We start from the raw sequence: 15,123 nt of genomic DNA on the forward strand, positions 1-15,123 counted from the left end.
TCCATACCAAAATGGAGAATGCTTTGAGGCTCTTGGCCTCCAGGAGTTATGAGGTTAAAGTTTGTAAGATGTTAAAAAAAAACATCTAATTTGACATGGAAAAAAGCAACAGTTATTTGTTTAAAGAGCAGGTCAATGGTTAATGAAGGCTGATTTGAATCAGTCTCCTCAAACATATCCCTCTATATAATAAGGCCCCATTCTGCAGCGGGTGTGAAGGGGAATCGGCAGCGACATGAGGTCTCTCCTGAGTCTGATTCTTCTTGCTTTCTTCTTTGGGAACAGCGAGGCCAAGGTCAATACCAAATGTGAGCTGGCCAAGGTCCTTCAGAACGCCGGCCTGGATGGATATAATGGATACAGCCTTGCAAACTGTATGTATAAAGTCTGCGTGTTCTGCAGGTCGCGGTCTGATTTCTGTGCGTGCTTTATGCAGATTACATATCCCTATCTGTTATCAAAGACTCAGCTGCAAAGCGAGGGCAAAAAATAGGCAGCAAAGTTACCCAGGAAAAAGAATCCTATTCAATGGAGATTTCTTCTTAATCCGCTGAAAGACTTCGGAGAATAAATTCCTTAGATTTCTATGTTTTTCTCACCGTTTCCTCTGGGTTTTCCGATGGCGTAGCTAGACGTTCGAGGGCTCCCGAGCAGAAATGCTTTCAGGGCCCCATTAATATAAAAAAAAATACTAGACAGAAAAGGCCGGCCGCTCGACCTAAAAGTAGCGATATTAGTATCGTGTGGAGGTGGCGCCTGAGGGAATAGGGCCATGTATGTAAACTTCACTTACCTTGGTTCAGACGGCTTCTGGAGACGCGTCGCCATGGCAACAAGACGTCATGACGCCCAGAACCAAAGTAAGGGGAGGGGAGGAGTGCGTAGAGTGGGACAGCCGGCAGGGGGGCGCAAGAGAAAAATATTGTGCTCCCCTGCTCTCTCATCATCATCTCTCATCATCATCATCATCTCTCCTCCCCCCATCCTATCTCTCCTCCCAATCTTCTCTCTCTCCTCCCCCTATCCTGTCTCTCCTCCCTCCCCACCCATATACACACACACACTACATCATATACACACATACCAAACATGCAACTTTAGTGTTACACACACATACATATACAAATACACATTTATATTCAACATATAAAAAACCCACTAAATATACAACATATACATACACATAATGCATGAAACACACATAATGCATTACAAATACACACACACACCAACACAGACACACACACATACCAACCCAGAGACACACGGGAGCAGCAATGGAGTGCTCTGCAGCGCCACCTGCTGCCCGGAAGTGGTTAAGCAGGAAGACAGTCCTCCCCCCTCCTCCGCTCCCCCCTCCGCAGCATCCTCCCCCCTCCTCCGCTCCCCCCTCCGCAGCATCCTCCCCCCTCCTCCGCTCCCCCCCCCTCTCCTCCTCCCTCCTCTCTCCAGCTGTTCAGTGATCTGCACTCCGCAGCATCCTCCCCCCTCCTCCGCTCCCCCCCCCTCTCCTCCTCCCTCCTCTCTCCAGCTGTTCAGTGATCTGCACTCCGCAGCATCCGCCCCCCTCCTCCGCTCCCCCCCCCCCTCTCCTCCTCCCCCCTCTCCCCCAGCTGTTCCGTGATGAGCTCTGCACTCCGCAGCCAGCATCCTCCACTCTCCTCCAACCCAACAGGGGGGAGAGCGGGCCCCCAAGAGTGCGGGCCCCCAGGCCTTGCCCGGTCTACAGCTACACCCTGGTGTTTTCTCTGTATTTTCCTGTTTAATTCTAACCCCATTCTATTTTCTATAGACCTTAGATTATTTCTTCTCTGTTACTGTACGAGCGCTTCTGGGTAGATTTATTTCCTACTTTCTTGGTATATATGGGTCTCTTATTCTCCGGCATATCCTCCAGAGTTATCAGCCTAGTATACGTTTTGAGGGTGTTCCCTTCTTTTCTATGTCGCAGGGATGTGTTTGTCTTATTACGAGAGCCGTTACACCACAAATGCATTGTATGATAATGGCTGGAGTCGCGACTACGGAATATTCCAGATCAACAGCTACTGGTGGTGTAATGATGGGAAGACGTCCGGGAATGTGAGCGCTTGTAGCGTTAGCTGCACCAGTAAGTACCACTAACCCTAACCCTAACCCTGACCCTGACCATAACCCTAACCCTAACCCTGACCATAACCCTAACCCTAACCCTAACCCTGACCATAACCCTAACCCTAACCCTGACCATAACCCTAACCCTAACCCTAACCCTGACCATAACCCTAACCCTGACCCTAACCCTAACCCTAACCCTAACAGTAACATAGTATATTAGGTTGAAAAAAAGGCATATATCATGGAATTCAACCTTTGTTAAAGTCTAAGGGGGAGTTTCACTAAGGGGCGATGCAGGGTATCGCTAAGGGGCGATGCAGGGTATCGCTAAGGGGCGATGCAGGGTATCGCTAAGGGGCGATGCAGGGTATCGCTAAGGGGCGATGCAGGGTATCGCTAAGGGGCGATGCAGGTTATCGCTAAGGGGCGATGCAGGGTATCGCTAAGGGGCGATGCAGGGTATCGCTAAGGGGCGATGCAGGGTATCGCTAAGGGGCGATGCAGGGTATCCCTAAGGGGCGATGCAGGGTATCGCTAAGGGGCGATGCAGGGTATCACACCCCGATCCAGCATTAACTGCACTTCAAGTCAGTGGCAGTTAACACCGGAGGCAATACCTCTGCATCAGCGCTTAGTGAATCCCGGCTGAAATACGCAAGATACGCATCCGATATATATATATAGTTCCGTTGATCCAGGGGCAGAAAATTCTAGTGAAACATTTACCAATTATCCTGCATAAGGGGAAAGACTCCCTTCCTCACACAAGTAATGGCAGCCAGCTTACATCCTTCCCATGTATACTTATTGGGTATATCCCTGTATACTTTTCCTATCTATAAAGATGTCCATCCTTTTTTTGGGCAAATCTATTGTATCTGCCATCACAGTCTCCATGGGTAATGAATTCCACATTGTAACTGCCCTTACTGTACAGAACCAATTCCTTTGTTGCTGGTGAAATCTCCTTTCCTCCAACCTTAAGGGATGTCCCTGAGTCCTTTGTACTCTCACTGGGATTAAAAATTCCCTCGAAAATTCCTTGAATATATTTGTATAATTATAATAATAGCATGTTCTTGTATAGCGCTGCTAGTTTTACGTGGAGCTTACACACTATGTTTTTGGTGCCTGAGGCACAGGGAGATAAAGGGACTGCCCAAGTCCACATAGAGCCAACACCGGGAATTGAACCTGGTTCCCCTGCTTCACACTCTGTGCCAGTCAGTGTCTGTACTCACTGAGCCGCTCCCTCTCCCAGGTTCCCCTGCTTCACACTCAGTGCCAGTCAGTGTCTGTACTCACTGAGCCGCTCCTTCTCCCAGGTTCCCCTGCTTCACACTCAGTGCCAGTCAGTGTCTTTACTCACTGAGCCGCTCCTTCTCCCAGGTTCCCCTGCTTCACACTCAGTGCCAGTCAGTGTCTTTACTCACTGAGCCGCTACTTCTCCCAGGTTCCCCTGCTTCACACTCAGTGCCAGTCAGTGTCTTTACTCACTGAGCCGCTCCTTCTCCCAGGTTCCCCTGCTTCACACTCAGTGCCAGTCAGTGTCTTTACTCACTGAGCCGCTCCTTCTCCCAGGTTCCCCTGCTTCACACTCAGTGCCAGTCAGTGTCTTTACTCACTGAGCCGCTCCTTCTCCCAGGCTCCCCTGCTTCACACTCAGTGCCAGTCAGTGTCTGTACTCACTGAGCCGCTGCTTCTCCCAGGTTCCCCTGCTTCACACTCAGTGCCAGTCAGTGTCTTTACTCACTGAGCCGCTGCTTCTCCCAGGTTCCCCTGCTTCACACTCAGTGCCAGTCAGTGTCTTTACTCACTGAGCCGCTCCTTCTCCCAGGCTCCCCTGCTTCACACTCAGTGCCAGTCAGTGTCTTTACTCACTGAGCCGCTCCTTCTCCCAGGCTCCCCTGCTTCACACTCAGTGCCAGTCAGTATCTTTACTCACTGAGCCGCTCCTTCTCCCAGGTTCCCCTGCTTCACACTCAGTGCCAGTCAGTGTCTTTACTCACTGAGCCGCTGCTTCTCCCAGGTTCCCCTGCTTCACACTCAGTGCCAGTCAGTGTCTTTACTCACTGAGCCGCTCCTTCTCCCAGGTTCCCCTGCTTCACACTCAGTGCCAGTCAGTGTCTTTACTCACTGAGCCGCTCCTTCTCCCAGGTTCCCCTGCTTCACACTCAGTGCCAGTCAGTGTCTTTACTCACTGAGCCGCTCCTTCTCCCAGGCTCCCCTGCTTCACACTCAGTGCCAGTCAGTGTCTGTACTCACTGAGCCGCTGCTTCTCCCAGGTTCCCCTGCTTCACACTCAGTGCCAGTCAGTGTCTTTACTCACTGAGCCGCTGCTTCTCCCAGGTTCCCCTGCTTCACACTCAGTGCCAGTCAGTGTCTTTACTCACTGAGCCGCTCCTTCTCCCAGGCTCCCCTGCTTCACACTCAGTGCCAGTCAGTGTCTTTACTCACTGAGCCGCTCCTTCTCCCAGGCTCCCCTGCTTCACACTCAGTGCCAGTCAGTATCTTTACTCACTGAGCCGCTCCTTCTCCCAGGTTCCCCTGCTTCACACTCAGTGCCAGTCAGTGTCTTTACTCACTGAGCCGCTGCTTCTCCCAGGTTCCCCTGCTTGACACTCAGTGCCAGTCAGTGTCTTTACTCACTGAGCCGCTCCTTCTCCCAGGCTCCCCTGCTTCACACTCAGTGCCAGTCAGTGTCTGTACTCACTGAGCCGCTGCTTCTCCCAGGTTCCCCTGCTTCACACTCAGTGCCAGTCAGTGTCTTTACTCACTGAGCCGCTCCTTCTCCCAGGTTCCCCTGCTTCACACTCAGTGCCAGTCAGTGTCTTTACTCACTGAGCCGCTCCTTCTCCCAGGTTCCCCTGCTTCACACTCAGTGCCAGTCAGTGTCTTTACTCACTGAGCCGCTCCTTCTCCCAGGCTCCCCTGCTTCACACTCAGTGCCAGTCAGTGTCTGTACTCACTGAGCCGCTGCTTCTCCCAGGTTCCCCTGCTTCACACTCGGTGCCAGTCAGTGTCTTAACTCACTGAGCCGCTCCTTCTCCCAGGTTCCCCTGCTTCACACTCAGTGCCAGTCAGTGTCTTTACTCACTGAGCCGCTCCCTCTCCCAGGTTCCCCTGCTTCACACTCAGTGCCAGTCAGTGTCTTTACTCGCTGAGCCGCTCCCTCTCCCAGGTTCCCCTGCTTCACACTCAGTGCCAGTCAGTGCCTTTACTCGCTGAGCCGCTCCTTCTCCCAGGCTGCCCTGCTTCACACTCAGTGCCAGTCAGTGTCTGTACTCACCGAGCCGCTCCTTCTCCCAGGTTCCCCTGCTTCACACTCTGTGCCAGTCAGTGTCTTTACTCACTGAGCCGCTCCCTCTCCCAGGTTCCCCTGCTTCACACTCAGTGCCAGTCAGTATCTTTACTCACTGAGCCGCTCCTTCTCCCAGGTTCCCCTGCTTCACACTCAGTGCCAGTCAGCGTCTTTACTCACTGAGCCGCTCCTTCTCCCAGGTTCCCCTTCTTCACACTCTGTGCCAGTCAGTGTCTGTACTCACTGAGCCGCTCCCTCTCCCAGGTTCCCCTGCTTCACACTCAGTGCCAGTCAGTGTCTGTACTCACTGAGCCGCTCCTTCTCCCAGGTTCCCCTGCTTCACACTCAGTGCCAGTCAGTGTCTGTACTCACTGAGCCGCTCCTTCTCCCAGGTTCCCCTGCTTCACACTCAGTGCCAGTCAGTGTCTTTACTCACTGAGCCGCTCCTTCTCCCAGGTTCCCCTGCTTCACACTCAGTGCCAGTCAGTGTCTTTACTCACTGAGCCGCTACTTCTCCCAGGTTCCCCTGCTTCACACTCAGTGCAAGTCAGTGTCTTTACTCACTGAGCCGCTGCTTCTCCCAGATTCCCCTGCTTCACACTCAGTGCCAGTCAGTGTCTTTACTCACTGAGCCGCTCCTTCTCCCAGGTTCCCCTGCTTCACACTCAGTGCCAGTCAGTGTCTTTACTCACTGAGCCGCTCCTTCTCCCAGGTTCCCCTGCTTCACACTCAGTGCCAGTCAGTGTCTTTACTCACTGAGCCGCTCCTTCTCCCAGGCTCCCCTGCTTCACACTCAGTGCCAGTCAGTGTCTGTACTCACTGAGCCGCTGCTTCTCCCAGGTTCCCCTGCTTCACACTCAGTGCCAGTCAGTGTCTTTACTCACTGAGCCGCTGCTTCTCCCAGGTTCCCCTGCCTCACACTCAGTGCCAGTCAGTGTCTTTACTCACTGAGCCGCTCCTTCTCCCAGGCTCCCCTGCTTCACACTCAGTGCCAGTCAGTGTCTTTACTCACTGAGCCGCTCCTTCTCCCAGGCTCCCCTGCTTCACACTCAGTGCCAGTCAGTATCTTTACTCACTGAGCCGCTCCTTCTCCCAGGTTCCCCTGCTTCACACTCAGTGCCAGTCAGTGTCTTTACTCACTGAGCCGCTCCTTCTCCCAGGTTCCCCTGCTTCACACTCAGTGCCAGTCAGTGTCTTTACTCACTGAGCCGCTCCTTCTCCCAGGTTCCCCTGCTTCACACTCAGTGCCAGTCAGTGTCTTTACTCACTGAGCCGCTCCTTCTCCCAGGCTCCCCTGCTTCACACTCAGTGCCAGTCAGTGTCTGTACTCACTGAGCCGCTGCTTCTCCCAGGTTCCCCTGCTTCACACTCAGTGCCAGTCAGTGTCTTTACTCACTGAGCCGCTCCTTCTCCCAGGCTCCCATGCTTCACACTCAGTGCCAGTCAGTGTCTGTACTCACTGAGCCGCTGCTTCTCCCAGGTTCCCCTGCTTCACACTCAGTGCCAGTCAGTGTCTTTACTCACTGAGCCGCTCCTTCTCCCAGGCTCCCCTGCTTCACACTCAGTGCCAGTCAGTGTCTGTACTCACTGAGCCGCTGCTTCTCCCAGGTTCCCCTGCTTCACACTCGGTGCCAGTCAGTGTCTTAACTCACTGAGCCGCTCCTTCTCCCAGGTTCCCCTGCTTCACACTCAGTGCCAGTCAGTGCCTTTACTCGCTGAGCCGCTCCTTCTCCCAGGCTCCCCTGCTTCACACTCAGTGCCAGTCAGTGTCTTTACTCACTGAGCCGCTCCCTCTCCCAGGTTCCCCTGCTTCACACTCAGTGCCAGTCAGTGTCTTTACTCACTGAGCCGCTCCTTCTCCCAGGCTCCCCTGCTTCACACTCAGTGCCAGTCAGTGTCTGTACTCACTGAGCCGCTGCTTCTCCCAGGTTCCCCTGCTTCACACTCAGTGCCAGTCAGTGTCTGTACTCACTGAGCCGCTCCTTCTCCCAGGTTCCCCTGCTTCACACTCAGTGCCAGTCAGTGTCTGTACTCACTGAGCCGCTCCTTCTCCCAGGTTCCCCTGCTTCACACTCAGTGCCAGTCAGTGTCTTTACTCACTGAGCCGCTCCTTCTCCCAGGTTCCCCTGCTTCACACTCAGTGCCAGTCAGTGTCTGTACTCACTGAGCCGCTGCTTCTCCCAGGTTCCCCTGCTTCACACTCAGTGCCAGTCAGTGTCTGTACTCACTGAGCCGCTCCTTCTCCCAGGCTCCCCTGCTTCACACTCAGTGCCAGTCAGTGTCTTTACTCACTGAGCCGCTACTTCTCCCAGGTTCCCCTGCTTCACACTCAGTGCCAGTCAGTGTCTTTACTCACTGAGCCGCTCCTTCTCCCAGGTTCCCCTGCTTCACACTCAGTGCCAGTCAGTGTCTTTACTCACTGAGCCGCTCCTTCTCCCAGGTTCCCCTGCTTCACACTCAGTGCCAGTCAGTGTCTTTACTCACTGAGCCGCTCCTTCTCCCAGGCTCCCCTGCTTCACACTCAGTGCCAGTCAGTGTCTGTACTCACTGAGCCGCTGCTTCTCCCAGGTTCCCCTGCTTCACACTCAGTGCCAGTCAGTGTCTTTACTCACTGAGCCGCTGCTTCTCCCAGGTTCCCCTGCCTCACACTCAGTGCCAGTCAGTGTCTTTACTCACTGAGCCGCTCCTTCTCCCAGGCTCCCCTGCTTCACACTCAGTGCCAGTCAGTGTCTTTACTCACTGAGCCGCTCCTTCTCCCAGGCTCCCCTGCTTCACACTCAGTGCCAGTCAGTATCTTTACTCACTGAGCCGCTCCTTCTCCCAGGTTCCCCTGCTTCACACTCAGTGCCAGTCAGTGTCTTTACTCACTGAGCCGCTCCTTCTCCCAGGTTCCCCTGCTTCACACTCAGTGCCAGTCAGTGTCTTTACTCACTGAGCCGCTCCTTCTCCCAGGTTCCCCTGCTTCACACTCAGTGCCAGTCAGTGTCTTTACTCACTGAGCCGCTCCTTCTCCCAGGCTCCCCTGCTTCACACTCAGTGCCAGTCAGTGTCTGTACTCACTGAGCCGCTGCTTCTCCCAGGTTCCCCTGCTTCACACTCAGTGCCAGTCAGTGTCTTTACTCACTGAGCCGCTCCTTCTCCCAGGCTCCCCTGCTTCACACTCAGTGCCAGTCAGTGTCTGTACTCACTGAGCCGCTGCTTCTCTCAGGTTCCCCTGCTTCACACTCAGTGCCAGTCAGTGTCTTTACTCACTGAGCCGCTCCTTCTCCCAGGTTCCCCTGCTTCACACTCAGTGCCAGTCAGTGTCTTTACTCACTGAGCCGCTCCTTCTCCCAGGTTCCCCTGCTTCACACTCAGTGCCAGTCAGTGTCTTTACTCACTGAGCCGCTCCTTCTCCCAGGCTCCCCTGCTTCACACTCAGTGCCAGTCAGTGTCTGTACTCACTGAGCCGCTGCTTCTCCCAGGTTCCCCTGCTTCACACTCGGTGCCAGTCAGTGTCTTAACTCACTGAGCCGCTCCTTCTCCCAGGTTCCCCTGCTTCACACTCAGTGCCAGTCAGTGCCTTTACTCGCTGAGCCGCTCCTTCTCCCAGGCTCCCCTGCTTCACACTCAGTGCCAGTCAGTGTCTTTACTCACTGAGCCGCTCCCTCTCCCAGGTTCCCCTGCTTCACACTCAGTGCCAGTCAGTGTCTTTACTCACTGAGCCGCTCCCTCTCCCAGGTTCCCCTGCTTCACACTCAGTGCCAGTCAGTATCTTTACTCACTGAGCCGCTCCTTCTCCCAGGTTCCCCTGCTTCACACTCAGTGCCAGTCAGCGTCTTTACTCACTGAGCCGCTCCTTCTCCCAGGTTCCCCTGCTTCACACTCAGTGGCAGTCAGTGTCGTTACTCACTGAGCCGCTCCTTCTCACAGGCTCCCCTGCTTCACACTCGGTGCCAGTCAGTGTCGTTACTCACTGAGCCGCTCCCTCTCCCAGGTTCCCCTGCTTCACACTCAGTGCCAGTCAGTGTCTTTACTCACTGAGCCGCTCCTTCTCCCAGGTTCCCCTGCTTCACACTCAGTGCCAGTCAGTGTCTTTACTCACTGAGCCGCTCCTTCTCCCAGGCTCCCCTGCTTCACACTCAGTGCCAGTCAGTGTCTTTACTCACTGAGCCGCTCCTTCTCCCAGGCTCCCCGGCTTCACACTCAGTGCCAGTCAGTGTCTTTACTCACTGAGCCGCTCCTTCTCCCAGGTTCCCCTGCTTCACACTCAGTGCCAGTCAGTGTCTTTACTCACTGAGCCGCTCCTTCTCCCAGGTTCCCCTGCTTCACACTCAGTGCCAGTCAGTATCTTTACTCACTGAGCCGCTCCTTCTCCCAGGTTCCCCTGCTTCACACTCAGTGCCAGTCAGCGTCTTTACTCACTGAGCCGCTCCTTCTCCCAGGTTCCCCTGCTTCACACTCAGTGGCAGTCAGTGTCGTTACTCACTGAGGCGCTCCTTCTCACAGGCTCCCCTGCTTCACACTCGGTGCCAGTCAGTGTCGTTACTCACTGAGCCGCTCCCTCTCCCAGGTTCCCCTGCTTCACACTCAGTGCCAGTCAGTGTCTTTACTCACTGAGCCGCTCCTTCTCCCAGGTTCCCCTGCTTCACACTCAGTGCCAGTCAGTGTCTTTACTCACTGAGCCGCTCCTTCTCCCAGGCTCCCCTGCTTCACACTCAGTGCCAGTCAGTGTCTTTACTCACTGAGCCGCTCCTTCTCCCAGGCTCCCCTGCTTCACACTCAGTGCCAGTCAGTGTCTTTACTCACTGAGCCGCTCCTTCTCCCAGGTTCCCCTGCTTCACACTCAGTGCCAGTCAGTGTCTTTACTCACTGAGCCGCTCCTTCTCCCAGATTCCCCTGCTTCACACTCAGTGCCAGTCAGTGTCTGTACTCACTGAGCCGCTCCCTCTCATACCTCACATCTGCCTTGAACAGAACATTAACCAATATATTTACAATATTTAAAAGGATATATATATATAGCAACTGTAAACATTACTGTATTTTCATTTGCATGTCGTAGACAGGTCTGCAACCCTGTCTTTCCCCATTATCACCCAGCACTTCCACTGCAGCAAGGGATTCTGGGAAATGACAGTGAATATACAGTAATATTTACAGTTGCTATATGCTTTACTGTGGAGGGTTTTTGTCATTTTTTTTACCCACCATAACTATATATATATATATAGTTCCGTTGATCCAGGGGCAGCTAGCAGAAAATTCTGCTATATATATATAGTTATACGTTACCGTTCCAAGGATTGGTAAACAAGAGACAGCACTCAATGTTGAAAATCCAAGTATATTATCTGACTATATATATATATATATATATATATATTATTCAACCTATTCTATAAAATATATCCAGAAGTGTGATGCCTCAGACTTGCAATGTCTTAACGCTATGATTCATTCCATAAGGTTTAATGAATGACGATATCAGCGATGACATTGTATGTGCCAAGAGAGTTGTCCGAGACCCTAATGGCATGGGTGCCTGGTAAGTCAGTCTCAGAAGACGTGGCTATGACTATGGGGGCCTGGTAAGTCAGTCTCAGAAGACGTGGCTATGACTATGGGGGCCTGGTAAGTCAGTCTCAGAAGACGTGGCTATGACTATGGGGGCCTGGTAAGTCAGTCTCAGAAGACGTGGCTATGACTATGGGGGCCTGGTAAGTCAGTCTCAGAAGATGTGGCTATGACTATGGGGGCCTGGTAAGTCAGTCTCAGAAGATGTGGCTATGACTATGGGGGCCTGGTAAGTCAGTCTCAGAAGATGTGGCTATGACTATGGGGGCCTGGTAAGTCAGTCTCAGAAGACGTGGCTATGACTAAGGGTTAAGGTATTCAGTGTGGGATTGGGGGCACGCAGCTTGCCCAGCTAGCTGTAATCATAGGGACACAAGTAGTTTGGTTTAAGTCTTCCTGCACCACACAGTCAAATATTACAAACTTAGGGGAAATAATAATGTTTTTTATTCAATTCTCCCTCTGTACGTCCGGTAACCGGGCTTACGTTTCAGCATTGCTGAGCTCCAAAACTGGCGCAAAATAAAGCTGCAGATTTAACAAAGAAAAAAACAAGTGAAAGTGACGGGATTTTATCTTTAGACTGAGATCAAACCGCCCGGCTCTTGTATTTATCTCAGAGAAATTACATGGGGGGGGGGAATCATATCTATGTCCCCCTCTCTGCCATCATGTCTGTGTCCCCCTCTCTGCCATCATGTCTGTGTCCCCCTCTCTGCCATCATGTCTGTGCCCCCCTCTCTGCCATCATGTCTGTGTCCCCCTCTCTGCCATCATGTCTGTGTCCCCCTCTCTGCCATCATGTCTGTGTCCCCCTCTCTGCCATCATGTCTATGTCCCCCTCTCTGCCATCATGTCTGTGTCCCCCTCTCTGCCATCATGTCTGTGTCCCCCTCTCTGCCATCATGTCTGTGTCCCCCTCTCTGCCATCATGTCTGTGCCCCCCTCTCTGCCATCATGTCTGTGCCCCCTCTCTGCATCATGTCTATGTCCCCCTCTCTGCATCATGTCTGTGCCCCCCTCTCTGCCATCATGTCTGTGTCCCCCTCTCTGCCATCATGTCTGTGTCCCCCTCTCTGCCATCATGTCTGTGTCCCCCTCTCTGCCATCATGTCTGTGCCCCCCTCTCTGCCATCATGTCTGTGCCCCCTCTCTGCATCATGTCTATGTCCCCCTCTCTGCATCATGTCTGTGCCCCCCTCTCTGCCATCATGTCTGTGTCCCCCTCTCTGCCATCATGTCTGTGTCCCCCTCTCTGCCATCATGTCTGTGTCCCCCTCTCTGCCATCATGTCTGTGCCCCCCTCTCTGCCATCATGTCTGTGCCCCCCTCTCTGCCATCATGTCTGTGCCCCCCTCTCTGCCATCATGTCTGTGTCCCCCTCTCTGCCATCATGTCTGTGTCCCCCTCTCTGCCATCATGTCTGTGCCCCCCTCTCTGCCATCATGTCTGTGTCCCCCTCTCTGCCATCATGTCTGTGTCCCCTTCTCTGCCATCATGTCTGTGTCCCCCTCTCTGCCATCATGTCTGTGTCCCCCTCTCTGCCATCATGTCTGTGCCCCCCTCTCTGCCATCATGTCTGTGTCCCCCTCTCTGCCATCATGTCTGTGCCCCCCTCTCTGCCATCATGTCTGTGTCCCCCTCTCTGCCATCATGTCTGTGCCCCCCTCTCTGCCATCATGTCTGTGTCCCCCTCTCTGCCATCATGTCTGTGTCCCCCTCTCTGCCATCATGTCTGTGTCCCCCTCTCTGCCATCATGTCTATGTCCCCCTCTCTGCATCATGTCTGTGCCCCCCTCTCTGCCATCATGTCTGTGTCCCCCTCTCTGCCATCATGTCTGTGTCCCCCTCTCTGCCATCATGTCTATGTCCCCCTCTCTGCATCATGTCTGTGCCCCCCTCTCTGCCATCATGTCTGTGTCCCCCTCTCTGCCATCATGTCTGTGCCCCCCTCTCTGCCATCATGTCTATGTCCCCCTCTCTGCCATCATGTCTGTGCCCCCCTCTCTGCCATCATGTCTGTGTCCCCCTCTCTGCCATCATGTCTGTGTCCCCCTCTCTGCCATCATGTCTGTGCCCCCCTCTCTGCCATCATGTCTGTGCCCCCCTCTCTGCCATCATGTCTGTGTCCCCCTCTCTGCCATCATGTCTGTGTCCCCCTCTCTGCCATCATGTCTGTGTCCCCCTCTCTGTCATCATGTCTGTGTCCCCCTCTCTGCCATCATGTCTGTGCCCCCTCTCTGCCATCATGTCTGTGCCCCCCTCTCTGCCATCATGTCTGTGCCCCCCTCTCTGCCATCATGTCTGTGTCCCCCTCTCTGCCATCATGTCTGTGTCCCCCTCTCTGCCATCATGTCTGTGTCCCCCTCTCTGCCATCATGTCTGTGTCCCCCTCTCTGCCATCATGTCTGTGTCCCCCTCTCTGCCATCATGTCTGTGTCCCCCTCTCTGCCATCATGTCTGTGTCCCCCTCTCTGCCATCATGTCTGTGTCCCCCTCTCTGCCATCATGTCTGTGTCCCCCTCTCTGCCATCATGTCTGTGTCCCCCTCTCTGTCATCATGTCTGTGCCCCCCTCTCTGCCATCATGTCTGTGTCCCCTTCTCTGCCATCATGTCTGTGTCCCCCTCTCTGCCATCATGTCTGTGTCCCCCTCTCTGCCATCATGTCTGTGTCCCCCTCTCTGCCATCATGTCTGTGTCCCCTTCTCTGCCATCATGTCTGTGTCCCCCTCTCTGCCATCATGTCTGTGTCCCCCTCTCTGCCATCATGTCTGTGCCCCCCTCTCTGCCATCATGTCTGTGTCCCCCTCTCTGCATCATGTCTGTGTCCCCCTCTCTGCCATCATGTCTGTGTCCCCCTCTCTGCCATCATGTCTGTGTCCCCCTCTCTGCCATCATGTCTGTGCCCCCCTCTCTGCCATCATGTCTGTGTCCCCCTCTCTGCCATCATGTCTGTGTCCCCTCTCTGTCATCATGTCTGTGTCCCCCTCTCTGCCATCATGTCTGTGTCCCCCTCTCTGCCATCATGTCTGTGTCCCCCTCTCTGCCATCATGTCTGTGTCCCCCTCTCTGCCATCATGTCTGTGTCCCCCTCTCTGCCATCATGTCTATGTCCCCCTCTCTGCATCATGTCTATGTCCCCCTCTCTGCATCATGTCTGTGTCCCCCTCTCTGCATCATGTCTATGTCCCCCTCTCTGCATCATGTCTGTGTCCCCCTCTCTGCATCATATCTGTGTCCCCCTCTCTGCCATCATGTCTATGTCCCCCTCTCTGCATCATGTCTGTGCCCCCCTCTCTGCCATCATGTCTGTGCCCCCCTCTCTGCCATCATATCTGTGCCCCCCTCTCTGCCATCATGTCTGTGCCCCCCTCTGCCATCATGTCTGTGCCCCCCTCTCTGCCATCATGTCTGTGTCCCCCCCTCTGCCATCATGTCTGTGCCCCCTCTCTGCCATCATGTCTGTGTCCCCCTCTCTGCCATCATGTCTGTGCCCCCTCTCTAGTTAAAATAACTTTCAGTAAAATCTGCACACATGAGATACTTGTATTTCCAGGGATAAATGACAATATGGGTTACCCCAATCCCTCCTGTCACTTGTTAACTGCTATTATTTATTATTGTTAGGGTTGCTTGGAACAACTACTGCAAAAATAAGGACGTCAGCAGCTTTGTGAGTGGATGCAGTTTGTGAGAAGGAGAGTCTTGTATTCATGCCGTCCCTGCGTCCATTCATTCACTTGTTTATCAAGGAATATTTACAATGTTCGGGGCAATACATGTTGGGAATAAATGATATAAACTCAAGAAGCAGCAGCAGCGCTCTGTGTGTGTGAATGGAGAAGCAGCAGCAGCAGCGCTCTGTGTGTGTGAATGGAGAAGCAGCAGCACTCTGTGTGTGTGAATGGAGAAGCAGCAGCAGCGCTCTGTGTGTGTGAATGGAGAAGCAGCAGCACTCTGTGTGTGTGAATGGAGAAGCAGCAGCAGCGCTCTGTGTGTGTGAATGGAGAAGCAGCAGCAGCACTCTGTGTGTGTGAATGGAGAAGCAGCAGCAGCAGCGCTCTGTGTGTGTGAATGGAGAAGCAGCAGCAGCAGCGCTCTGTGTGTGTGAATGGAGAAGCAGCAGCAGCGCTCTGTGTGTGTGAATGGAGAAGCAGCAGCAGCGCTC

The 15,123-nt window shown here is 53.7% G+C and overlaps 1 protein-coding gene across 1 annotated transcript; it reads left to right on the plus strand.

The window, feature by feature from the left end:
• Nucleotides 1-235: 235 nt before the first annotated feature.
• On the plus strand, nucleotides 236-14,735 carry LOC142475287 (lysozyme C-1-like). Its single transcript, XM_075581219.1, has 4 exons — nucleotides 236-374; nucleotides 1,952-2,110; nucleotides 10,847-10,925; nucleotides 14,583-14,735. Exons 1-4 carry the CDS (start codon nucleotides 236-238, stop codon nucleotides 14,647-14,649), a joined length of 444 nt encoding a protein of 147 aa, XP_075437334.1. The 3' UTR covers nucleotides 14,650-14,735.
• Nucleotides 14,736-15,123: the final 388 nt, after the last annotated feature.

Source organism: Ascaphus truei, unplaced genomic scaffold, assembly GCF_040206685.1.
Source record: "Ascaphus truei isolate aAscTru1 unplaced genomic scaffold, aAscTru1.hap1 HAP1_SCAFFOLD_1132, whole genome shotgun sequence".
Classification (NCBI taxonomy): domain Eukaryota; kingdom Metazoa; phylum Chordata; class Amphibia; order Anura; family Ascaphidae; genus Ascaphus; species Ascaphus truei.